The 27,985-nt window shown below is 41.1% G+C and overlaps 1 protein-coding gene across 9 annotated transcripts in view; it reads right to left on the reverse strand.

Moving 5' to 3' along the window:
* LOC123773583 (RNA-binding protein Raly) overlaps positions 1-27,985 on the reverse strand; it is a 713,369-nt gene that overhangs the window by 394,610 nt on the left and 290,774 nt on the right. For 6 of the 9 annotated variants that reach the window (XM_069312451.1, XM_069312457.1, XM_069312449.1 and 3 more), the window contains exons 1-2: positions 18,890-19,114; positions 6,000-6,314 (exon numbers count right to left, since the gene is read on the reverse strand). In XM_069312451.1, the coding sequence (XP_069168552.1) occupies positions 6,000-6,138 (139 nt within the window). In that variant the 5' untranslated portion in view covers positions 6,139-6,314; positions 18,890-19,114. Of the gene's footprint in view, positions 1-5,999; positions 6,315-18,889; positions 19,115-27,985 lie in introns of those variants that run through there. The other 3 variants (XM_069312456.1, XM_069312454.1, XM_069312447.1) reach the window with 2 other exon arrangements.

The following is a 27,985-nucleotide window of genomic DNA, read 5'->3' on the forward strand; positions in this document are numbered from 1 at the left end:
CTGAAAAAAGGCTCTGATCAAACTAAGAAAGCCTCTGATCGAACTGAAAAAGCCTCTGATTAAACTGAAAAAGGCTCTGATTAAACTGAAAAAGGCTCTGATTAAACTGAAAAAAGGCTCTGATCAAACTGAAAAAGCCTCTGATTAAACTGAAAAAGCCTCTGATTAAACTGAAAAAGCCTCTGATCAAACTAAGAAAGCCTCTGATCAACCTAAAAAAGTCTCTGATCAAACTAAGGAAGCCTCTGATCGAACTAAAAAAATCCTCTCGTCAAACTACATATCAACTATTAAAAAATACCTCAAACTTAATACAAATTAATTAGCCAACAAGAGAAGTGACTACACAGGAATTAAATTAGAAACTTATAAACGAATTAAGGCATCGAACTTAAAAATAAAAAACTTTTTGGGAAAAAAAGAATACGGCAAAAAATTCTTATCATCTTATGTCACACAAGTTTAAGTAACTGAATGACAGGATTAGCCTCAATAAGTCAGAGCTAAAATGAACCCCACAAATTTAGAATTAGAATTAAACAAATTAGAATTTGAATGAACAGACTTCGATGAATTTTTTTTTAGTTGTGATGCTGAAGTAAGAATTGCTTAGATCAGTGTCGGAAAATGTTCTTAGGACAAAATTGTAGCAACATTCTTGACTCATAGAAATCGATATGGAGAAAATTACTTATAAGATGTTGACTATTGGTAACCATGTGTGTGTGTTTGATTCTAAGGTGGTAACAGTGAAATTGTAACTGTGAGTCTACCCTTCACCGTTGGTTACCCGGCTGTAACCACCGGGTATTAAATATGATTTCCTCGTTAACTGAAGCGATTCTCCAAGGGTTCAGACTTGGACCTGCTTTGGGGCACACACAGACTTTCTTCCACTGTTCTGAAGGGCCGTTCACTCGCATCTCTGATGTCCTTATTACAGAACGCTATGTGTATGTGTGTGTATGTATGTGTGTATGTGTGTGTATGTGTGTGTATGTGCACTCACCTATTTGTACTCACCTATTTGTGCTTGCAGGATCGAGCATTAACTCTTGGATCCCGCCTTTCCAGCTATCGGTTGTTTACAGCAATGACTCCTGTCCCATTTCCCTATCATACCTAGTTTTATAAGTATAAATAGAGTTTGCTTCCACAACCTGATCCCCAAGTGCATACCATTTTTCCACTACTCTCACGCTAAAAGAAAACTTCCTAACATCTCTGTGACTCATCTGAGTTTCCAGTTTCCACCCATGTGTGTGTGTGTGTGTGTGTGTGTGTGTGTGTGTGTGTGTGTGTGTGTGTGTACACCGTATTTAATGACAATAACAAAAAGATAAAGAAAAAATATGAAATAAAGATTAGAAGAAATAAAACGAGTTAAAACCACTTAGAAACACACCAGACGATAACATTACAAAACAGAATATAAGCTGAAGGAGAAAAACAAAATAAATTCTTCTTTCTACCTTTATCTTCCCTCCCCCACACAAGGAAAAAAAATCTGGTGTGGAATTTCTTCAACGACGTCTTTCCTGCCTCTCACTCTGGGTCTTGGCAATGACGCGGGGTTTTTTCCCGGTGACACTAGAAGACAACACAATCACCATTCCCTGATTCCCAGCTAACGTATGGCCCCCGTCAAGTTCCCATTCCCATTCCAGGCTCATCCGTGGCCTTATCCATTTGCATTTCGTCTCACCTTCGGGGGCATTTAGTATCCTCTGAGGTATTCTCCTTTTTTCCTGCCGAAGTACTCCACTTAAAGTCCCTGTATCTCTTCTCGAACTCGAGTTATCTTCGAGTAGTTCTTCTCGCTGAAGAGGAGAAACAGCTGGTAACCAGCGCCCTTCCGCAACAGCATTTAACCCACAGATTTCACGCTCTTAGTTTCAGCGAAACTCCAAAACGATGGGCGCTGAGACGAGCATGATGTCCGTCATTCTCACTAAACTTTCCACAGAATATAAAACGTTTTGGCAACATCCCACCGCTGCTCCCTGGAGGGAAAGAGGCGCCGTCAGAGTTCTCCAACGCCTTTAACTTCAATGTTCCTACACAATAAAATGTTGCAGCTTGCCTCTTGTGGTGTAAGTCTCTGTAAACATTATCTGTGCCTCTCTTGGCTTGCCTCTTGTGTTGTAACTCTCTGTAAACATTATCTGTGTCTCTCTTGGCTTGCCTCTTGTGTTGTAACTCTCTGTAAACATTATCTGTGCCTCTCTTGGCTTGCCTCTTGTGGTGTAAGTCTCTGTAAACATTATCTGTGCCTCTCTTGGCTTGCCTCTTGTGGTGTAAGTCTCTGTAAACAGTATCTGTGCCTCTCTTGGCTTGCCTCTTGTGGTGTAAGTCTCTGTAAACATTATCTGTGCCTCTCTTGGCTTGCCTCTTGTGGTGTAAGTCTCTGTAAACAGTATCTGTGCCTCTCTTGGCTTGCCTCTTGTGGTGTAACTCTTTGTAAACATTATCTGTGCCTCTCTTGGCTTGCCTCTTGTGGTCAAACTCGCTTGAAATCTCTGTTCGAGTTTAGAAACCTGACGATAAAGAGGAGCGTCGAAGAAATAGGCAAAGAATAGAGGAAAAAAGATGAGAAGAGGGTGGATAGAGACATAGGGTGACCGGGGAAAGTAAAAACTGGGAAAATGGGATAGATAAGAGAGATAGAGGGGATCGAATAATGGCTTGGGACAGAGAGACTATCCCAAACACCACCGGGTTTCCCTCTATTGTATATATATGAGTGTGTATGTGTGTGTGTTTAATGAAGAATGTTTATACTAATTCCAGAATATGTGTAACATATGTATATATATATATATATATATATATATATATATATATATATATATATATATATATATATATACAGAAGGAATATAGGATATCCAAAATGTTGACTCTAGTAGAATACCGGAATATATATATAACATATATCCAAAATGAATATATTATTTCCTAAATGTAGGTTTTAAGAGATATCCAGAAAACCTTCAAAATATATCGAGAATGCATATAGCAGCTATCTATAATATATACAAAATGTGTACAGAATGTATATACCCAATATTCCTTAGGAATGTACCAGATATCCATGAAGAAATATACGAGATATCCATGAAGAGAATACCATATACCAGATATCCATAATGAATATACCAGATATCAAGAATGTATATACAGCAGAATAAACCAGATATCCAGAATGTATATCCAGCAGAATAAACCAGATATCCAGAATATATATACAGCAGAATATTACCAGATATCCAGAATGTATATACAACAGAATAAATACCTGGATATAGATACGTGGATCTCAGCCTATCCTTCCCAACTCACTTCAACAAATTCCTCAATATTGAAACGACTCTGTTTTTCCAAACAGGACAGTCCATCACGAAATGAGCACCCAATGGGCACCCGGAAATCCATTCCATGTCGCAGTATATCCCAGCATATATAACATCATATCCTCCCAGCCACATACTCAAATATACTCCACCCTCACATGCGACTGGCCACATATGTACCAGCATCACTACATATCCACAGGGGGCGACATTTTCTGGTAACATCACAGAATACCTAGTCTACACTCCTTCCTGTGGTATCACAACATTCAACATTCGTACTCACTGAAATACTCATCGGTTTACCATTGGTATCGATCTTTAGTTTACTTCTGTGTACGATTTGGCTAATTTTATCTATGGTACTTTACTGCCCAAAAGAATAAAGAACTTTTAATAAAATAGCGAACTTTTCCTAAGAGAACAGGGAACTTTTCCTAAGAGGGAACTTCTTCAAAAAAGGACAGGGAACTATTCCTATATAACAGGGAAGTTTTCCGAAATGAATAGTGAACGTTTCCTAAACAGAATAGTGAAAATTTCCTTCAAGAATAGGGTACTTTTCCTAATAAAACGGGGAAACTTTTCCTAAGAAAATAGAGAACTTTTCCTATGAAAATAGAAAACTTTTCCTAGAAGAACGTAGATGTCTTAACCTTCTTTAAAAGAGTCAAAACTTCACTCCAAACAACTTTTCAAAACAATCAACAAATTCTGAGGAAAAAACATAGACCAATAAACCAAATGCTCCAAGATATTTACTTATGGAACTAATGATAAAAAAAAGTAAAAAAAAAAACAAATAAAAGGGAGATGCTGTTTCGGAACTCATCACGTGTCTCTATTGTTTTCAGGAAGATGAAGAATATGTTGAGCATCCTAGAGAACGTAAGTGAATCATCAGTTCTCTCAATACGTTAATTAGTCAACGGAATTGACCAATCCGTTTGTTATTACTAAAGATGAAATCACCGCAATAATGTCCTTTATGAAACGGTTAGAATAGTGAAAAGGGAGCCGAATAGGGAAGGGAGTCGGTCGGCCGAGCGGACAGCACGCGGGACTTGTGATCCTGTGGTCCTGGGTTCGATCCCAGGCGCCGGCGAGAAACAATGGGCAGAGTTTCTTTCATCCTATGCCCCTGTTACCTAGCAGTAAAATAGGTACCTGGGTGTTAGTCAGCTGTCTCGGGCTGCTTCCTGGGGGTGGAGGCCTGGTCGTGGACCGGGCCGCGGGGACACTAAAAAAGCCCCGAAATCATCTCAAGATAACCTCAAGATAGAACGGAATTTGTTGGTTGGGTTCAATACGTTTCTGGTTAGGAAGAAACTAGTTGCCTTTTTTTAAGATGTTACAATGAAAGAATGGCCGCAGAGGAAGCCTTTCATGCCCCAGGTATTGAAAGAGAGGGTTTTGACATACTTGAAGCCTCTGGAAGGGGAGTTTCCAGAAGAGTCCATTGTTTCAGCATTCTGTTTGTGTTTCCTTTGATTTAAAAGTGTCTTTCTCTCAGTCTCTCACTAAGTCGGTCTCTCTCAGTCTCTCACTGAGTCGGTCTCTCTCAGTCTCTCACTGAGTCGGTCTCTCTCAGTCTCTCACTGAGTCGGTCTCTCTCTCAGTCTCTCACTGAGTCGGTCTCTCTCTCAGTCTCTCACTGAGTCGGTCTCTCTCAGTCTCTCACTGAGACGGTCTCTCTCTCAGTCTCTCATTGAGTCGGTCTCTCTCTCAGTCTCTCTCTGAGTCGGTCTCTCTCAGTCTCTCACTGAGTCGGTCTCTCAGTCTCTCACTGAGTCGGTCTCTCTCAGTCTCTCATTGAGTCGGTCTCTCTCGCAGTCTCTCACTGAGTCGGTCTCTCTCAGTCTCTCATTGAGTCGGTCTCTCTCTAAGTCTCTCACTGAGTCGGTCTCTCTCTCAGTCTCTCACTGTGTCGGTCTCTCTCAGTCTCTCACTGAGTCGGTCTCTCTCTGTCTCTCTCTGAGTCGTTCTCTCTCAGTCTCTAAGAGTTTTATCTCTCAACATAAAATTCTCGCATCTTGCATCTCTTCTAATACACCGTAATTTGAACGTACTATCGACCCGAACTTACAAATTTAGGTAGTTTAATAAAATAATCAAGGACCGCAACTTTGACTTTGAAAAATCTATTGGTCGTTCTCTCCGAACTTGAGTTCAAGTCCGACTTGAGGAGGGTTTAGACAACGCACGAAACCAACCTTGAAGGGGGAGCCACGTTAATTTAGACGCTTATCAAATCATTCGATTAAAACGATGTAAAACCCGTCGAATGAGCAGACGATGAGTCACAATAACGTGGCTAAAGTATATTGACCAGACCACACACTAGAATGTGAAGGGACGACGACGACGTTTCGGTCCGTCCTGGACCATTCTCAAGTCGATTGTCCATCGGACCTAACAATCGACCTAAGAATGGTCCAGGACGGACCGAAACGTCGTCGTCGTCCCTTCACATTCTAGTGAGTGGTCTTGTCACCCTCCGAATGAATTTATTTGACCAACCAGGAAGCCTGGTCAGAGATCGAGCCGCGGGGGAGACATTAGTCCTCGCAAGCACCTTAAGGTAACAGCGCCTAGACACTTTCCTACCCCAAGGTAAAGGGGGGGTCGAAGGAGTTATTTACTTACCTGCGATGCGTCCGTAGCGTTGAAACATACGTTCTACATCCGTCTTCGTGCACTGGAAGGTGTTGAGATTGCCCACGAAGGTTCTGGAATTGACGGCTTGAGGATCCTGAGAATTGGTCTGGTTCCCAACCTTACTCATCTCGCACTCACCAGACACTCATCAACCCAGTTATGGTGAGTATACCCACGTCAGACTCTATAGAACGACTCGCCTTAATGAATGACTGAAAGATTTGGAGGAGAACTTCTAGATCCCGATATTCGAGTTACCAGGCACTGTCTTCGGGATTGCCAGATCAGAGTTCGTCACCTAATCTGAAATGGGAAAAACACCAATTGTCTAAAAAAAATCGTATGCAAAAATCTAAAAAAATATATGAAAAATAGGGGAAAACGCATGGAACTACTCACGCAGAAAAAAAAGCTATCCCCCCCCCTCCTCCCTCTTCCTAAATAAATAAAAAAAACATGCTTAAATAGCATGAAATAAAAAAAAACCCTTCAACAAAAATGCTAAACGGCGCCAATCAGGAAGAAATAAAAAACAGTTTAATCACGTTAGGTTGAGGGGGGGTAGGGGGGGCTTACAGACGCAGGATTTAAAAGGAAAATGGACCTGATTAATCCATCTAGCTCAGGTAATCCTCCTGACCAGACTCCCATCTGACTCAGGTAATCCTCCTGAACAGACCTGAAACACACACACACACAGATAATCCTGCAAACCAGACACCTGGAACACCACACAGGTAATCCTGAAAACCTCTGGAACACCAAACTGAAGGAAAACAAAAAACTCACCTATCCTCCCCCATCACCATAACAATAACTATGACCATTAAACGACATAATGAGACAGGTAGCCAGGTGCTAACGCATTCAAAACTTCATTAATATTTTTTTCTACCCCCTGAGAGCCGGCGTGAGCCCGCCTGCTAGCAGGTGGTACCAATTGGGCACAGTTTTCTCGTAACTGTTAAATGACTGTTCCACGACTGTTATGTTACGGTTGAATTACAATAGTCTGTAACTGCAGGGGAGGAGTGGGTGGGTAGGTGGATGTTTTTGGGGGGTTATTGCAGTCGCTTTGTGCCTCTGAGCGACATACTTGTATGTAGAAAAAAGCATTTAATTACTGAGATGGCAGTTTGAGAGAGAGAGAGAGAGAGAGAGAGAGAGAGAGAGAGAGAGAGAGAGAGAGAGAGAGAGAGAGAGAGAGAGAGAGAGAGAGAGAGAGAGAGAGAGAGAGACTCCGGTGTCGCTTTCATTGATATGTTTCTGTCCTAGGGCTTGTTTGTTCGTCTGTCTGTCTGTCTGTCTGTCTATCTGTCTCTGTCTGTTTGTTGTTGTCATGTGTTAGTCTCTGGCTCTGTGTGCGTGGTTGTGTGCGTGTGTGTGCGTGTGTGTGTGCGTGTGTGTGTGTTTTATTTACAACACTCACCAGAGGTCACCGTTAGAGGTCACCGTTAGAGGTCACTACCAGCGAGGTTACCACTAATCTGGAGGACCGTAACCGCAACAGCTTGAGTGCCACATCCCAAGCTACAACTTGAGTGCCACAGCCCTAGCCACAGCTTGAGTGCCACCCTCAGCTTCTGTGAAACGGCTCTGTCGTCGACTCACAACCGAGAGACCCCAGGTTCAGTTCCTTCACCTGCATGGAGACCTCCACCACCCACCCTTGGGCACCGATCTCTTTTACCTGATGCCTCTGTTCACCTACAAATGACCACACGCAACACACACACACACACACACACGCACGCGCATACAGAAGTATGCAGCATGCGTGCGCAGCATCCAACTGCGCCGATCTCTCCCCTCCCCCACCTCATCTGCGCATGCGTATGGCGCAAGCCGGCCTAATTACTCCTTAATTAGCGTACTACTCTCACTCCCATTTATCAAACCACGATTAACTGGTTATATCAGGTTTTGTCACTTATCCAAACATGTTTATTAATAACTTTAGCTTTCGCTTAATTAATAATCCTAATTAACCCAGAGTATGTTGTGTTGCGTATGCGAGTAGTACTGTATGTTGCATATATGTGGTGTACGGTATGTTGTATTTATGTAGTGTATTTTATGTTGTATAACGTGGTATGTTGTATATATATATATATATATATATATATATATATATATATATATATATATATATATATATATATATATATTTTGTATATGTGTGTGAGTGTTTAAGGTGTTGTATATATGTGGTGCTGGGTAAGCTGTATATATGTGGTGGCAGTTATGTTGTCTACATGTAGTGTATGGCATGGTGTATTTATGTAGTGTATGGTATGCTGTATGTGTATGGTATTGTTTAAATATGTGAAGAAGGGTATGCTTAATCACAAAAGGGGTTAAGATAGAGTGTGGGAAGGGTGTAGGTAGGGTGTAGGTAGGGTGTGGGAAGGGTGTGGAGAACAGTGTGAGAAAAGTGTGGGAAATAGGGTGATAGGAAGGAGGAGGAGGAGGTAGGGGTTGTGATAGCGTGTACAAATATATATCCAATTGGTGGAATGGGTTGTGTAGGAGGTTATAAGGTCATATTCACAACACAACTACTGCTAATCACTATCCCTATTAGGAGGGGGAAAGGTTAGAGGGGTGGAAAGGGAGGTTAGAGCCTAAAGGAAAAGTTAGTGGGTTAGAGATGTTGGGAGAGAAAGAGAGAGAGAGAGAGAGAGAGAGAGAGAGAGAGAGAGAGAGAGAGAGAGAGAGAGAGAGAGAGAGAGAGAGAGAGAGAGAGAGAGAGAGAGAGAAAGAGAGAGAGAGAGAGAGAGAGAGAGAGAGAGAGAAAGAGAGAGAGAGAGAGAGAGAGAGAGGGGGGGGGAAGAGCCAGAGTAGTTCGTAAAAACACACTTAAACCCCTAAACCCCAGTGCAGACGATGATTCACAATAACGTGGCTAAAGTATGTTGACCAGACCACACACTAGAAGGTGAAGGGACGACGACGACTTGAGAATCGACTTGAGAATGGTCCAGGACGGACCGAAACGTCGTCGTCCCTTCACCGTTCAGTGTGTATATAGTCTGGTCAACCCTAAAGCCCAAAACCTCTCGTACTAATATTAGTCAATAAACCCAGATTTGAATTAGAAATCCAAACTTCATTCCTAAGAACTTGTACAAAACGATTATGCCAGGTCAGATTAAGTGTCTAATTCAAAATCGAATAACATTTAGCTTACAATTGCAAAGGCGACTGATAAAGGTGAAGTGATATGTTTATTTCAACAGCTTCATTCCTCGCGATAAGTTTCGCTTAGCTGTCATTTAGTTGGTAAAAATTAGCTGCACAGCAGTTTGACACTGACATATATGACGGCCACAAATTCACTTCACTGGTTTTTAGCTAAATGCAGCAAACACACCATTTGGTTTGTTTATAATTTGTACTTGTGTCCACGAGTTTAATTGACAGTTAGATAGAGATGGATGTGTGTACTCACCTAATTGTGCTTGCGGGGGTTGAGCTTTGGCTCTTTGGTCCCGCCTCTCAACTGTCAATCAACTGGTGTACAGATTCCTGAGCCTACTGGGCTCTATCATACCTACATTTGAAACTGTGTATGGAGTCAGCCTCCACCACATCACTTCCTAGTGCATTCCATTTATTAACTACTCTGACACTAAAAAAATTCTTTCTAACGTCTCTGTGGCTCATCTGGGTACTAAGTTTCCACCTGTGTCCCCTTGTTCGTGTCCCACCCGTGCTGAAGAGTTTGTCTTTGTCCACCCTGTCAATTCCCCTGAGAATTTTGTAGGTGGTTATCATGTCTCCCCTTACTCTTCTGTTTTCTGTTATAAGGTCATATTCCTTATGTATTCCTTAGTCCTTATGTAAGGTCATATTCCATATTCATGTGTGTGTGTGTGTGTGTGTGTGTGTGTGTGTGTGTGTGTGTGTGTGTGTGTGTGTGTGTGTGTGTGTGTGTGTGTGTGTATGTGTGTGTGTGTGTTCTTTATGTTTTGAACACAAGGCTAATGACAAATGCCTGACAGAACTTTCTGCATTAGAAAATTAACCAATCTTCAAATCGGAAAAAAGAACAGTGCACGGGATAAAAAAAATATACAATTCGTTAGCGAATAAATAAATGTTACTATCTCTTCGTAAATCGTCGAAAAATGGCTTTAAACCCATCACATACGGATTACTGGAACACATATGGCGTAAAATAACCACACACACATACTGTTGAGAGGCGGGACCATAGAACCGAAGCTCAACCATCGCAAGCCCAACTAGGTGAATACACACACACACACACACACCCACATACACACACACACACACACACACACACACACACACACACACACACACACACACACACACACACACACACACACACACACACACACACACATTGCACTAGGAAGTAATGTGGTGGAGGCTGACTCCATACACAGTTTCAAGTGTAGATATGATAAAGCCCAATAGGCTCAGGAATCTGTACACCTGTTGATTGACGGTTGAGAGGCGGGACCAAAGAGCCAGAGCTCAACCCCCGCAAGCACAACTAGATGAGTACACACACACACACACACACACACACACATACATCCATTCTTACAACCAATAAAAGGTAAAATTAAGCCCCATTGAAATTTATAACACAAGATACCTAAGAGGACGCAGATCTCCACTACCTCACCACAGTGTGGAGCCCAAGAGCCGGAGCTCATCCCCTGCCAATACAGGCGAGGGGGAAGTCGACAAGGAACATCTACAGACAAACACCTATACAGAAAAAATGGGTCATTTTGACATCTGTTCAGAGACGAGGCAGATAAACAGGAAGAAGTCAAAATGGATAAAATTGGATTGCCTTCTTATATTCTCTGTTGGTGTAGCCAAGACTGGCGTGTATTCACCTAGTTATATTCACCTAGTTGTGCTAGACGGGGGGGGGTTGAGCTCTGGCTCTTTCGGCCCGCCTTTCAACTGTCTATCAATCAACTGATTTTTTCTTCATACACACACACACACTCAAGAAGCAGTCCGTAACATCTGTCTAACTCCCAGGTACCTATTTACTCCTAGGTAACAGGCGCATCAGGGTGAAAGAAACTCTCCCCCATTTGTTTCCGCCATCGCCGGGGATCGATCCCCGGGCCATAGGATTATGAGTTGCCTAATGTGTGTGTGTGTGTATGTAGGGAAATCTGGTGGAAGGTGCAATAGTCTGTGAGTTGACTCAGGTGTCGGTATATGTACTTCTTGGAAGATACAGTACACCCTTGCTAGAGGTACTGTTAGTACTTCCCTTTGTCTTAGCGGAGACGAGGGGGGTGGGGGTAGGGTCGCTATTAACTGCTCAATGTGCTACTTGTATTATCTGTGTTCCTTGTACTATGTGTACTATCTGTACTACTGGCAACATGAAGACAAAGCAACATCAACCTCATAGATAATGATCATTGTAGATTATAATGTGTCACACAGTACGTCTATCATGACATCACAGGCATTAACCAGTAACGTCTCTCATCAATCCAAAATTATCCACCTAACCAGCCGGATCAGAAGAGACCCCATAGGGTTACAAGAGACATTAACACAATGCTTCAGTAGTTGGTTAATGCTTCACCTGAAGCCCGCGGGTCAACGCTAATCTTTTAGTGAGAGAACAATGCCCTTTAGGCGACCTTCTCTGCCCAAAGTCGTACACGGGTACAAGCCAATAATATCAAAGTTAATAGCCTATAAGCTGTAAGCTTATCCATGCATACCACTAGGTCTATACAGTGCTATGTCGCAACTGCATAGGCGAAGCCCAATCGCTGCTACTCGGAGGACAGTGCCAGGCGCTCTGACAAGTCTCTGGTGCCACTTGTGGGTTAACAGGAGATGGGGGCGGAAGGCCTCGGGGTTCGCCACAAAACGTGGTCATTCGACCTGAAAACTGCTTTAGGACGCTCCGGTGATTCCACGAATTCTCTCTCTCTCTCTTCAAATGCTTTCCCGGGAGTCACGGGGGTAAGATATTCGCCGGGTGCTTCGTGAGCACTTTAGCCTGGGTTCGTATCCTCGCCGGGGAGGGTCGACTGAGCGGCAATCCTTAACTGTTGCTTTTGTTCACCCAGCAGTGAATGGGTACCTAATTGTTAAACGATTTGGCGTGTCGTTTTTCAGGGGAAAATTAGAATTAAGGACCTGCCCGAAATGCTATGCGTGCTAGTGGCTGTATACACATGTAAGAACTCTTGTATGAATAAATGAATGATTGAACATATTCGCGTGAGAAAGTATTCAAGTCATACAATGGAATCGAACCCTCGTTCCTGAACCCTTCAGGCATTTTTACCAATTGGTATATCACAGAGATTTACCATATATATGCGTTGAAGCAACCAGACAGTTCATACTAATTGCTGAGTGCAGCTTCGACGCTGGCCTGGTTGAATACAGCTTCGACGCTGACCTGGTTGAATACAGCTTCGACGCTGACCTGGTTGAATACAGCTTCGAAGCTAGGCTGGTTGAAAGCAGCTTCGACTCCAGGCTGGTTGAAAGCAGCTTCGAAGCTAGGCTGATTGAATGCAGGCAGCTTCGACGCTGGGCTGGTTGAATGCAGCTTCGACTCTAGGCTAGTTGAATGCAGCTTCGACGCTAGGCTAGTTGAAAGCAGCCAGCTCCGACGCTCGACTAATCGAGAAAAACTTAACCAATATCAACTCATCAACTCAAACCATTAGAAACAAATCGTCCCAGCAGAAATGGTAGCACTCAAAATCAACACTACCCTTACGATACAACAGCATTCCATAGAAGACACCCATAGTCACAATGAAAGCAGTATGCAAACTTCGCGGAATGAAATCCATGCAGCGGGCGAGGAAGATCGAAACAAATTCATTCACAAGGTGAGACAGGAGATCATTCTGGCCTCGAGCGAAGAATGCTTCACAGAAAACGAAGAATATCCGAATCATGTTTCGAGACGTCTTCGAAGTGCTGGTGACTGAAGGGTGTGAAGCTAAAAGTTTATATATGCGGACCATAAGTGGAAGCAAAGAAACAGATTTCCGTAACATTTTTATGTATACTGTATATACATACACACACATATATATATATATATATATATATATATATATATATATATATATATATATATATATATATATATATATATATATAGTGTGTGTGTGTGTGTGCACTCAATCACAAGATGAGTACATATTCACAATTAACATATCATATAGACCTACGCAGATACTTGTCGAAGACCTAAGCCTCCTACGCTAACGAGGTAATTCACAAGGCAACTGGCATTAAATCTATTACAATCTAGAACAACACAACAAGCAAACAGAGCTTCTGCGAGTCCATCGTTTCAGACACGTCAAAGGAAACAGAGAAAAAACGAGATTCACTTTTGTCAATTTGTTTTAATTATTTTTACATTTGTCGAGCATGTAGTGAGTGTGTGTTCTCTTCCTGGTTAATCGCGTTAGCTGGTTGGCGACACAGTCGTTCAAGGGCTCGTTGCCTCTCTCCCTTAGTTGGTTGTTGGTTACCTTACATGCCATCACCAGAGAGCGAGAGAGACAGAGAGGGAGAGAGAGAGGGAGGGAGAGAGGGGGAGAGGGGGAGAGGGGGAGAGGGGGAGAGGGAGAGGAGGAGAGGGAGAGGGAAGGAGAAAGGGAGGGGGAGAGGAGAGAGAAAGAGAGAGAGAGAGAGAGAGAGAGAGAGAGAGAGAGAGAGAGAGAGAGAGAGAGAGAGAGAGAGAGAGAGAGAGAGAGAGAGAGAGACATTGAGAGAGAATAAGAGATTTTGAGAGAATAAAAAATATTGAGAAAGATATTGAGAGAGATTATGAGATATATATATATATATATATATATATATAGAGAGAGAGAGAGAGAGAGAGAGAGAGAGAGAGAGAGAGAGAGAGAGAGAGAGAGAGAGAGAGAGAGAGAGAGAGAGAGAGAGAGAGAACTTGCCCACATACAATAGTTAACGAACTCAATAACACCTTCAATAACCCAGAAATCAAACAGCTAATAGACGAAAATTTCAATCCACAAAATGAAAAAAAAAATATATATAGACCTATAAATACAACAAGAAAAAAAATTATCAATACACAACAGAAAAAAAAAAAAAATTAATAAACATGAAAGAAACATGAAAAAATATATATATACACAAAATATGAGCAGGAAAAAAAACACATAAAAATTCTAACCACGAATGAAATTTTTGTCCAACAGGAACACGAAACAATATGAATATTCGCAACAACAAAAGACAAAAAAAAACGGTAAATGGACATTTGACAACAGTGGGGGGACAAAAAAAATAATGAATGCACTTAAATAGCATTAAACAAGGCTCGTAGAGTTGCAAGGAACTGAACAAATACACTGAACAATTACACTGAACAATTACACTGAACAATTACACTCACTGGTAATTGAAGGCATGAATCAACGTCCAACCAACGAAGACCACTCAGCCAACGGCAGCGAAACTAACGGTGGAGGCTTGTCAGCCAACGGACATGATACAGCCTCCAACAGTACCAACGACCGGGAAAAAAACGCAGCGGAGAGCGCACGAACGCAGCATCAAGATCAGCCAAAAACGCACGAACGCAGCATCAAGAATAGGAATAAGCGCACGTACGCAGCATCAAAAATATCAAAAAACGCACGAACGCAGCATTAAAAATAGCCAAAAACGCACGAACGCAGCATTAAAAATAGCCAAAAACGCACGAACGCAGCATCAAAAATAGCCAAAAACGCACGAACGCAGCGCCAACAACAGCCAAAAACGCACGAACGCAGCGCCAACAACATCAATAAACGCACGAACGCTGCGTTCATTCGTTCATTGCTGTTGCTGGCGCTGCGTTCGCCATCATACGTTCGTTCGTTGAGTTCTACGTTCGTCTGCGTTTACCTCTCGTTCGTTACCAACAGTAGACGAACGAACGAGGTTAGCATTAACAAGAGGAACGAAAGAACGAACGATATAACGAAATTAGCTTAACATCCAGAGCGCGCGAACGCAATTCTGCCATCACGAAAGAAAGAACGCGACCTCGTGAACGGACAAAGGAACATAATTTTAGAGCGGGTGAACGCAAAGTTACAGCTCTAAAAATGGGTGAACGCTGATTTACAGCTCTAACAATAAGTGAACGCAGACTTACAGCTCTAAAAATGAGTGAACGCCGACTTACAGCTCTAAAAATGAGTGAACGCAGACCTACTGCTCTAAAAATAGCTGAACGCAGAGTTATAGCTCTAAAAAGGTGTGAACGCAGACTTACAGCTCTAACATGGGTGAACGCAGACTTACAGCTCTAAAAATGGGAGAACGCAGACTTACAGCTCTAAAAATGGGAGAACGCAGACCTACAGCTCTAAAAATGAGTGACCTCAGACCTACAGCTCTAAAAATGGGAGAACGCAGACTAATTATAGCTCTAAAAATAAGTGAACGCAGACTTACAGCTCTAAAAATAAGTGAACGCAAACTTACAACTCTTAGAGCAAGTGAAGAGAACGCGGCAACCAGGGTGATCACAGCTAGAGAGAAAATAGAAAGGAGTTGAGTTCACAGCCAGAGTGCATGAGAACGCAGGAGTACTTACTACTTCCTGTTAGTAACTATGGGGGGAAGTGAGTACTTTCCCCTGATGCTCTTCTTAATGGGGCCAGATTCACGAAGCTGTTATGCAAGTACTTTCGAACCTGTTCATCTTTCTTCAACCTTTGACGGTTTTGGTTACATTTATTAAACAGTTTACAAGCATGAAAACTTGCCAATCAACTGTTGTTGTTGTTATAAACAGCCTCCTGGTGCTTCGGAGCTCATTAACTGTTTAATAATTGTAAACAAAACCGCCAAAGAGTGGGAAATGATGTACAGGTTCGTAAGTGCTTGCGTAACTACTTCGTGAATCTGGCCCCAGGTTCGTAAGTGCTTGCGTAACTGCTTCGTGAATCTGGCTCCAGGTTCGTAAGTGCTTGCGTAATTACTTCGTGAATCTGGCCTGTGAATGCCAACTATTCTGACGTTCAAATGTTAGAGTTAGACCTTGAAGCTGTGTATGGAGGTGGCTTCCGCAGGTCGGCGTTCAATCCCCGACCGTCCATTAAGTGGTTGGGCACCATTCCTTTCCCCCGTCCCATCCCAAATCCTGATCCCTTCCCAGTGCTATATAGTCGTAATAGCTTGGCGCTTTCCCTTGATAGTTATTTCCCTTCCTTCGATTCATCTGTGTTTCCAACTTCAGATTAGGTCTTCTGGCCCTAGTTTAAAGAGGTTGTCCTTGTGTACCTTGTCTATTGCCCCTCAGTATCATGTATATCGTGATCATATGTCCTCTGTTGCTTCTCCTGTCCTTCAGTGTTGCTAGGTGCTGTTTCCACAACCCATTCCAAACTTCTACTATACTTTTCGCGTTCAACTTTCAGGCTCCAAGATTTACAGATTCCAGACCAATGCTGCATATTCCTAAAGCTAAAGGAACACTGACTAAAGCTGTATAGATTACATTGAGTCCTGATTTAGGTCTCTAAATGAATTTTTAATTTTCGGGAGCAATCGATATCCTGCCGATATCACTATATGTTTGCGTGCTTCCTGGTCGAGTGATGGAGTTAGCTTTTCCTCTACGATTTCAGTAATTGCCTTCCATTTCTGGTTTTCTTTCGCTATCCTGGATCTTCATTACCTTACACTTAGTAGGGTTGAACTCTAGCAACCATTTCTTCGCCTTTTTTAGAGTCTGTTAAGGTCTTCCTATAACTTTCTGTAGTTCCTCATTTTACCCCATTCCTCGTTTTCTTCGCATCGTCCTCAAATACTGCCATGCACGAAATTATTTCCTTCCCTAGATCATTCACTTAAATCACAAACAGAAGTGGTTGCACTTGGAACCCCACTTTTAATATTCCTCTATCTTGAGCCTCTCACCTTCGACTGTGACTCTCTGTCTTTCCTTCATCAGGTACTCCTTTTTCCAGCTGAGTGCCTTCAGCCAGGGTGAAGGGTGGGGCCAGTGATATCAGCCAGGGTGAAGGGTAGGGCCAGTGATCACAGCCAGGGTGAAGGGTGGGAACAGTGATCACAGCCAGGGTGAAGGGTAGGAACAGTGATCACAGCCAGGGTGAAGGGTAGGAACAGTGATCACAGCCAGGGTGAAGGGTAGGAACAGTGATCACAGCCAGGGTGAAGGGTAGGAACAGTGATCACAGCCAGGGTGAAGGGTGGGAACAGTGATCACAGCCAGGGTGAAGGGTGGGAACAGTGATCACAGCCAGGGTGAAGGGTAGGAACAGTGATCACAGCCAGGGTGAAGGGTAGGGCCAGTGATCACAGCCAGGGTGAAGGGTGGGGCCAGTGATCACAGCCAGGGTGAAGGGTAGGAACAGTGATCACAGCCAGGGTGAAGGGTGGGGCCAGTGATCACAGCCAGGGTGAAGGGTGGGGCCAGTGATCACAGCCAGGGGTCAAGGGTGTGAACAGTGATCAGAGCCAGGGTGCAGTGCAGGCTGAGAACAGTGAAATATACAGCCAGGGTGGAAGTGCAAGCTAAGAACAAACCAACACAAATAAACACACACACACAAAAAGACACCATCCACGAGCACAGTAATTTCCCATTACAAACAGTAGCAGAACAGTGACAAGAGAAGAATGAATGAGATTCACTGTAAATTAGTAGCTACGAGAGAGAGAGAGAGAGAGAGAGAGAGAGAGAGAGAGAGAGAGAGAGAGAGAGAGAAATCAAAGGATAATGCAAGAGACAGATTGCAAGACTTGCAACAGGAGCCGATAATCTGGTTGGACTGAATGAACTGTTGCTACCCAGAGACACAACACACCACACTACACTCATTCACCAAAGGAAGAATCCTCACTCCTCGCGGTTCATGTCATTTAAAACAAAATTCCTGAGAATTAACGCCATTCCTGAGAGAGAGGGTTTGTGAAATACGGTTGGCGAAGTCCGTAGACTTTACAAACGCATTTGGGGGGGAAAAAATAGCTGATTATCAAATGCGATTCGCTATAACATTTCATTCATTCGGACTATCTACGCATGAAACAAGAGTCTCGTAGTTTGTTGTTGGTTAAGATTTGCTACCTGGAATAATAGGTTTCAAGCAGCACGGGCTATGGTGATCCCCGTGAGTCTCGTAGTCTTGAGTCCCGGGTTTGAAACTCCGATGATCAATGCTATTTGGGTTAGTTTTATATTTTTTAGAAGGGAAGGGAGACCCAAGAACATATAGCACAGAGGCAGAAACGCAGAGATCTCTTACTTTTAATTAAATTAAATTAAAAAAAAAATCTTGGACCTTAATTCGATTCAGCGAAAGTTTGAGCATCTTTAATGTGGCGGAACCTTTCATCCCACGCCACTACAACTTCTTCCCCTTGTCCTCGACACTTTGTAATTAATTCCACACCATTGAGAGAAATGCCCCTTTTCAGTTTTTTCCCACACGAGCAGAAATAAAATCAGAGAAATATAAATTATGAAAAATCGAAGAGATTTAACGAGTGACTTTTTAATAAAGCAGTGTCGGTTTTTAAGGGAACTTTTGTGCCGTCATTCAAGATGATTGAAGGCAACAAAAAAGTATTTTGAGTATATTCCCCCCACAAAAAAAAAAAAAAATCGCGGATTTTGTAGCTTGGGGAAAATGAACTGAAAAAATCCATTATCCCGAAGAAATTATCCACATAAACCTCAATTCCCCATCGCCTTTATGTACTTAAACTACACTCTCACCACCACCAAAATGCACATAGCACAAAAGTCCAAGTTTAAAAAAAAAGCCCCCAAAAAACAAAAAAACACCAGTTATTATGATAAACAAAGATAAGAATGAGTAACTTACAGCTCGCGCAAGATGCACTCGAGATGCTGGTGGAGTAGAAAACTCTTAGCACACACACCAGGTGTATTAGCGGTCTGGGGGAGCCACACACACACACACCAGAGACCCTACACAAGCCTGTAGCGTTTTAAGCCAGAAACGTGTGAGAGGAAGTGGCCCCGATTGGAACCAGCGTGGTGGTGGCGGCGGTATATACGGAGGTGACAGCGTCGCGTCCTCACCCTCCCACAGCCAAGGTAATACTGAGCCAAAGCTCTTTCTGGATACTCCCTGCTGCTGCTGCTGCTGCTGCTGCTGCGTTGCTCCATGGCCACCACCACCTCCTCCTCCTCCTTGCTTGTTCGCTGGGCTTTACACAGGGTTTCCCTTTGCTCGTGCTACCTCAGAACACGTCCTCGGAGACCGCGCCAGTCACAAAACAGCCTCCGAACGGAACACTTGAGAACCGCAGTATCGCTATTGTCCGTTGCACAGATCACTTATATCAATGTCTGTGTCGCTAACGACAGCGCCGCGTTGAATTTAACCGCTCCCTCCCCCCCCCCCCTTCTTCGTTCCCCCCCCCCCCCCTTCTTCGTTCCCCCCCCCCCCCCTTCCACGACGTCTCGTTGTGAGTTTACGAGGGGGTGGTGATTCTCGTACAGTTTTACGAACCTTCGTATCTCCTTAAACTAATGCGGTTACGGACATCGTAGATTAATCGTTGATATACGACTGCTCAAGCGGAGGAAGTTTCCACGGCCCGGCGACGAGGCTTGTTCGGGGTGATTGGCCTGTTAACTTGTGGTGATTCGATAGTTACGACTCGATACTCCTATGACGGCGAAATATCTACGATTCTGTTCAAGGTATGAAGGTATACGAGTCTGTGTACTTGTGATAACGGAAAGGGGCCACAAGCCAAGCCAACGCTAATGACGCTAACGCAAAGAGTCAACATTAATGCGCAAAAAGAGCTCTCATGAGAGAGCTTTTACGAGATCACTTGAAACAACCGGTGGAGCGGACAGAACACTGGACGCGATATCCTGTGGTCCCGGGCTCAATCCCGGGCGCCGGCGAGAAACAATGGGCAGAGTTTCTTTCATTTCTTTCATAGATACCTGGGAGTTAGTCAGCGGTCACGGGCGGCTTCCTGGGGGTGGAGGCCAGTTCGAGGACCGGGCCGCGAGGATCCTAAGCCCCGAAATCATCTCAAGATAACCTCAAGATATACCACGAACGACTCACTACGACGTTCAAACCATGCATGAACGCTCCATGCTCATCACAGTCTGCTTGTTAGTAAGTATTAATATCTGACCCGTAGGCCTAATATAATTCATAGCACGAGCTGTTGTTAATTAATAGGTATATATATATATATATATATATATATATATATATATATATATATATATATATATATATATATATATATATATATATATATATATATATGACTGTTAAATAACATATATTTTTGTTAAATGATATAAGTGAATGTCATTTAAAATAACAGTAACTAAGTAATCATAGTGAATATCAATTTACCAGTAATCTTAGAATACAGCATCAGATTACAAAGGAATATCAAGATACAGCAAATCGCAATTACTGCAATCTTAAACCAGCAGCGACAAAATACAAAAAAATCCCATTCCTTTTTTTTAATAAAGATTTGAGTTTATTATCTCTGCTAAATGCTTTTTTATAGTTTAATTAAAAATGTAGGCGATGAAGATGCGGATGAATGGGCCACTTTAAGCGTTACAGCTTCATGCACTTATAAGTCTACTTAAACGGACAAAAGTGTATGCACTTGGAATCGTAGTGAAAAGATTCTGTCAGGTCATTTTGTCACCAGAATGAGTAACCGTTTCTATATATATATATATATATATATATATATATATATATATATATATATATATATATATATATATATATATATATATATATATATATATATATATATATATATATTTAAAAATGTGTAATGAAAATCTGAGTACTAATTTACTTAGATAATATTACAAGGATATTGTAGCTGACAAAAATTATTGTATAATACATTTCTATTTCAAAGTAAAAATGAGAATAGGGGATACATTCTGTTATCTGTTAAGTGTTGGATATTAACGGTTACCGTTAGTGCGCAAACTGTTGTCTGTTTATAGTTACTGATTCCCGTTGCCTGTTAACGGTTGTCAATTTCCCATTTTCCTTGTTAATGGTTGTCTATTAGCCTTTAAGAGAAATAGAACAATAGATCTAAAAAGCAGCACTCCATTAGATCCAAACAGCAATAGACATGAGATCTAAACAGCAATAGACCAATAGATTCACATACTAGCTGGCTAGTAGTCCCCAGAGAGCAGCAGACCATTAGATATTAACAACAAAAGAGCTTTAGACCCCAACAGCAATAGCTCAATTGATCCAAACAGCAATAGATCAATTGATCCAAACAGCATTAGACCATTAGGTCCAAATATCACACATAATAGATTGGATCTGAGACTACAGGGAATACTAATTCAATTTTAAAAATAAAATTTATATAAATATTTTAAGACATGTAACTGAAGGAATTATTGTGCATTGGAATGATTTTAATCTTTTCAAATATTGGGAATAATTTGAAATTTCTCCACAAAATTATATAGTTCGTATAATTACAAAAATTGGATTTATTATAGTTCTGTAAACTCTATCAGTTCATCTGAGCTGCGGTGCCTGCAGACATTATTTACATTCAAGATGTATATATATATATCAGTGTATATACACACATTATATACATTTAGTGACATTTAGAAAGCTGCCCAGAGGGAATGTACGAAATCAAATTCGAGGTCAAACGATAGATCAAATTTCAGGTCGAGGTTCCGGAAAAATTTCGAATCCATGGATATCTCCTTCAGGGGCTGAAGGAGATATCACATTCAGGCTCTGGCACGATATCCCACTAATCCTTATCGACATACCAGGAAGACATCACCCTTGATCGCACCTAATTACAGGATATACCCGCACCTAATTACAGGATATAACCGCACCTAATTATAGGATATACCCGCACCTAATTACAGAATATACCCGTCGAGAAACTTGAGGGGGAGAAAAATAAAATCAATAAATCTTATGTCACAAAATTCCGCTCACATTCCGTCGCTAAATCGTTCAGGAAATAACCATGAATCGCATCATTCAATAGACACTATTCTACAGAAATAATATAACGATGGAAATACAGGGGGCTAAGTGGTTTTAATTAATTATCAAAATATATATGTGTCTTTGTTCTTGAGTGAAAGCTATGATATCCATTCCAGAGTGCCGGACTTAGCTGCTGTATGGAAATAAAAATTTTGACTGGATAGGTTTACATACTAGGAAAAAATAACAATAAATGTTTGGGAAAAAACTAACTTAGTAAATTTTGACTTCGGAAATAGGGTCATTTGATTTAATAGCCACTTTGCCAAGTAATATAAGAGACACAAGATAAGTGGGGTTGTTTCAAGAGTAGGTTAGACAAATTATATGAGTGGGTATGTTTGGATAAAAGTAGGTGAAGTCTAGAAGGTGGAAAAAGGTCTGAGTCTCCTGTATTTCTATTTAAATCCGATCACCGCCTATCCTTGAACCTATCCAATATGTAGGCTTCTCTAATGATCCTCAACAGCTTGTTTCACACATAAACAACCTTATATCTGAAGCAGCATTTTTCCAATTTACTTTTAAATTAAATTTTCTCTTTATTGAATCCATTGTTGGTATCGAAAATAGAGTTCTTATTCTTAGAACTCAATTTATATTACTCTTATCTATTTATATATCCCCCTATCTCAATTTATATATATTCCCCTTTATCTTCAGGTCTCCCTTATCTATTTGTACACGATAGTGGTAATCTACTTTTACTCTACGACTATTTAGGGAATGTAAATTTAATTTTCATAGTTTCATCTTTGAAGAGGCTGATAACTCCCGGGATTAACTTCACTATCCCTCACTGTTTTTCACTGTACTCTATCGAGAAGTTACAGCCAAACTGTGCCCCTTAAATTGTATTGTATGACCCATGTCGACCTCACAAGTGAAATACAAAACTAAAGAGTTATATTTGAGCTCTTAATTGTTTTTCTTGGGTTTAAGGCCTATCGCTCTCTGGAGCTAAATTCAGACCATGGTGAACTGAACAACCGGATAGTGAACATTATTTGTGTGATGAACAATGTTCATTAATATAGTCTCTGTGTATATACATCGACACATACACACACCTCTGTTTATATATCCCTTATTGAGTTTTTTTTCTGGAGGTTTGTAATGTGGTTTTCTTTTTCCATTCTTAGTATTCTTAGGTTAATTATCTCGCCCTCTTTAGGTATGGTTTTCTTGGATGTAGATACTTATTCCTTCCTTTCAAATCTTTTCACATTTTGATTTCGAAATTTTAATAATAATATTGCCTGATAGAAAAAATTAACAGAGGTACTAATCTTAGCTTAGTACCTCTGATTAGATTAACAGAGGTACTTAGATTAACAGAGGTACTAAGTTTAGCTTAGTATCTCTGTTAATTTTTTCTATTTCTTAATTTTTTCAGCTTATTTCTTAATTTTTTCTTAGCTTAGCCCCACTAAGATTAGAATCCGGCATCTGTTAGCACTGACTTGCATTTGGCAATCATGTGGTCATATTTTAAGGTCTTTGAAGGTCCTCTTACAATGTTTCTCAGTTTTTATGTGAATTTATTAGTTTCTTGTGTTTACATACGCTTGTATTCAAGTAATTTAATATATATATATATATATATATATATATATATATATATATATATATATATATATATATATATATATATATATATATATATATATATATATGATGGACAATAGAGTTCCCATTTTTTTTCTCCTCTGTTTATGATGACCTGTGATAATCTTGGTTTGCTAACGATAACCTTGGCGATAGCGATAATAACCTAGCGATAATCTCGTTTAGATCCACTCCAGTATCAATCTCGTAAGAGATCCACTCCAATACCATGTGTTTTTCTGACCAAACCAGACACTAGAAAGTGAAGGGACGACGACTTTTCGGTCCGTCCTGGACCATTACAAAGCACCATATGTGTTTTGCTTTGCATTGCTTGTCTCTCGTGTGGAATAGCATCAAAACTCCTACTAAAGCTTAGGAACATAACATCGTAAACACCACAGTCATTTGTTTCAAACGTGTTCAAACAGGATCGTCATTTCGTGAAGCGGTGGTGTAAATTTTATAATAAATCGTGTTTTCAAATTGAGTACGAAGGGTTATCTTGAGTTATCTTGAGATGATTTCGGGGCTTTAGTGTCCCCGCGGCCCGGTCCTCGACCAGGCCTCCACCCCAGGAAGCAGCCCGTGACAGCTGACTAACTCCCAGGTACCTACTTACTGCTAGGTAACAGGGGCATTCAGGGTGAAAGAAACTTTGCCCATTTGTTTCTGCCTCGTGCGGGAATCGAACCCGCGCCACAGAATTACGAGTCCTGCGCGCTATCCACCAGGCTACGAGGCCAGGGGTAATGAAGTGATCTGCCCATACTTAACTGTTAACTAATTGGATGTTATATATAATCCTATGTCAGATAACCAAAAGGGATTGTCACGATATCCTGCGAGAAGTGAATAAGATTACAACGTTTACACGCGTTAAAACTTGTCTTAACCGAAATCTGGAAGAAGACAATGCTTTCTCTCAATTTTTTTACAATATGACGAAAATATTTAGATTACTTTATGGTAAATTTTCCCATTAACTTATTCATAGTTTCAATGCTATTTTAATGTCTATGTGCTGGTCCGAGAGTTAATTATCTGAAACAGTTGATTGAAAAATGAAATCTTTCAGTGTTGACAAAATTTCTTTGTGTTGGTTGATTTTGAAAAAAAAACAGTTTCGATTTTATTTGCTCAATTAATTCAACTAAAATTGGATTCACCAGTAAACACCGAGATAGTTATTAGATTGCTAACTCCTTACACATCTTTAGATCAGATGCCTCCAATCATTCTTCTAATATTTCTACACACGACCTAATCACACACGTAAGTCCAATCACACGTCGGATTTGTAATAGGATTTATCCCAGATTTAGAAAGATTTTGTATTCGCTAATCTTTCCAAGACATAAATAGTTCTTGCTTAACTTACAGCAACGCAAGCCTTGATGGCTATCTTTTACAAAACCCCAATCCTTGATTACCAATCCCGAAACCCCAATCCTTGATTATCTTTCCCAGGAAGCCAAACTTTATTATTTTTGAGTAATAATTTTGATTTTTTTTAAAAACGTTTTTTTAAAAACGTTTTTTATACGTTCATTTGAACGTTCATTATATTATCATTATGTTGTGTTCATCATTTATAATGATCATTATATCATGCATCTTGGGGTTATTTTTCTATACATAATTCCTAAGACTTAAATTATATTTCAAAAATTTTATATATAAAATTAATACACTTTTAAAACAAGTTTAATTACTTATATATATGGTAATTTAATAAATTTTTTCATGGATTTTTTTGAAAGCTGAATTGCGTTGGTGATTGTGGTGGTGGTGGTGGTGATTGTGGCGTATGTGATTGTGGTGTGAGGGATTGTGGTAGCGGTGATTGTGGCGGTGGTGTTGGAGGTGATTGTAAGGGCGGCGATGATTGGTTACAGTTAAAGTGAGGATGATTGTAGAGCGATTGGTGTTACGGATACAGATTTGACGTCAGTGATTGTGGCTGTATAGTGGTTTGTATCGTAGATTACGATATCTTGACGCAAGCGGCTTCTGCGGCGGCGGTGGTGGGACGCTTACCGTAGCCGCAGCGGCGGTGGTGGTAGTAGTGACTTAAAGTAGACGGTAGACTAATCTACTTATATATCCCTACATTCCTTCATCTATCTTTTGTATCATTTATTAATTTTTTTTCAATCTAATTATCATCATTCAACCTTTTTTTATTTTTTACCTTAAATACATTTCATAAATGTTGCTGTTAACTTAAAATTGTAGAAATTCAGAGGGAAGATCTGGGTACTGTAGTCTTATTGTATGCCGATACAGTACTCCATTGAGTTCTCTAAGCTCTGTTAACAGAAATGTATTATGCGTTTTGTGACGCAGAAATACAGATGATTCCGGTATTAAAGTGTCTTATGGAAGAAAATTTCGTATTTCACGAAAATTTTCTCAATTTCGTATGCGAAAATCACGACTTTGAACCACGACGGCCAAGGAAAATTCGAGAAATCATTAGAAGACGTTTGACTAAATTGAAAAATGGAATTAATCAAATGTTCGTATATTTATATTTTAAAAATAATTGAGTTAACCAATCAGATAATGCTGAAGACGATCAAGCCCTTCCCGTAGCTCCTTGCTAATAGAAGAGCCCAATTTGTTGGTCGTAGCGATGTAACTACTAGCTAGCGGCTGTCACATTCTGACGAGGACCTGTCAGGTGAATGACGAGTAATTGTCTTATCTAACAACCTGGAGAAGGCACTATATAGGCTTAAGTGCCCAAAAACGGTGCCCGCGAAATACAATGTGTGTAAGGGTTATGGCACTTTAGTTACCTCCACTTGGACTGGACGGTAGAGCAATGGTCTTGCTTCATGCAGGTCGGCGTTCAATCCCCGACTGTCCATTAAGTACTTGGGCACCATTCCATTTTCCCCGTCCCATCCCAAATCCGTATCCTGACCCCTTCCAAGTGCTATATAGTCGTAATGGCTTTGCGCTTTCCCCCTGATAGTTCCCTCCATACCGCATGGAGTTGTTTGACATCCTTCTGTAGTGATTAGGAATGGTTAGTTAGTTCCCCCTTCACTATAGTAGCCATTATGGATCCTTTGGAGAAGTGTTAGGAATGGATCGTTAGTTTCCCCTCACTGTTGTAGCCATTATGGGTTCTTTGGAGAAGTGTTAGGAATGGATCGTTAGTTTCCCCTCACTGTTGTAGCCATTATGGATCCTTTGGAGAAGTGTTAGGAATGGATCGTTAGTTTCCTCTCACTGTAGTAGCCATTATGGATCCTTTGGAGAAGTGTTAGGAATGGATCGTTAGTTTCCCCTCACTGTAGTAGCCATTATGGATCCTTTGGAGAAGTGTTAGGAATGGATCGTTAGTTTCCCCTCACTGTTGTAGCCATTATGGATCCTTTGGAGAAGTGTTAGGAATGGATCGTTAGTTTCCCCTCACTGTTGTAGCCATTATGGGACCTTTGGAGAAGTGTCAATGAAATAGAGTTAACATGTACGCATGTCAACATGCATTTCCGAAATAATTCTTATTTAAACTTATATAAAACAGGCGCGGATCCCAAAATTTTTTGCATCGCCCCTAAATTATCAGCAATTTTTCCTATTAATAATTTGCAAAAACTGCAAAACACAGATTTCCTGCAGATCCCAGAACGGATAAGTTGACCAACAGGCTCCAAATTATCCACCAACCACATGGGGGGTATAATTGAAATGAAATCTAGTAAATATATAAACATTAACATGACTAAAAACTAACTTTGGAATCGCATATAAATATATCCTCTCCCCCCTAAAATATGTAATGCGTATTGGTGTGGCTGGCTTGCATAAATCCTCCCTGTAATTGTTGGAGAGTTTTTGTTGAAATGTTTTCGGTCGGATTTCAGAGAGGAGGATGACCATGTCTTATAATATATGAGAGTGTTGGGATATCCTGGGCTCAGATCTGGCCCTTAGATGCCTGTCTCTCTGTCTCTGTCTCTCTTTCTCTCTCTGTGGTGTGTGTGTGTGTATACTCACCTAGTTGTGCTTGCAGGGATTGAACTCTGACTCTATGGACCCCGCCTCCTAACTGTCAATCAACTGGTGTACAGGTTCCTGAGCCTTTTGGGTTCTATCATATCTAAAACTTGAAACTGTGTATGGAGTCTGCCTCCACATCCTGTATGTGTGTGTGTGTGTGTGTGTGTGCGTGTGTGTGTGTGTGTGTGTGTGTGTGTGTGTGTGTGTGTGTAAAGAGGGAGTGAGTGCGTGTATGCACTCAAATACGTCCGTGTAAGTTCGCAAGTGCAA

This window comes from Procambarus clarkii, chromosome 72 (genome assembly GCF_040958095.1).
Source record: "Procambarus clarkii isolate CNS0578487 chromosome 72, FALCON_Pclarkii_2.0, whole genome shotgun sequence".
NCBI classification, from domain to species: Eukaryota; Metazoa; Arthropoda; class Malacostraca; order Decapoda; family Cambaridae; genus Procambarus; species Procambarus clarkii.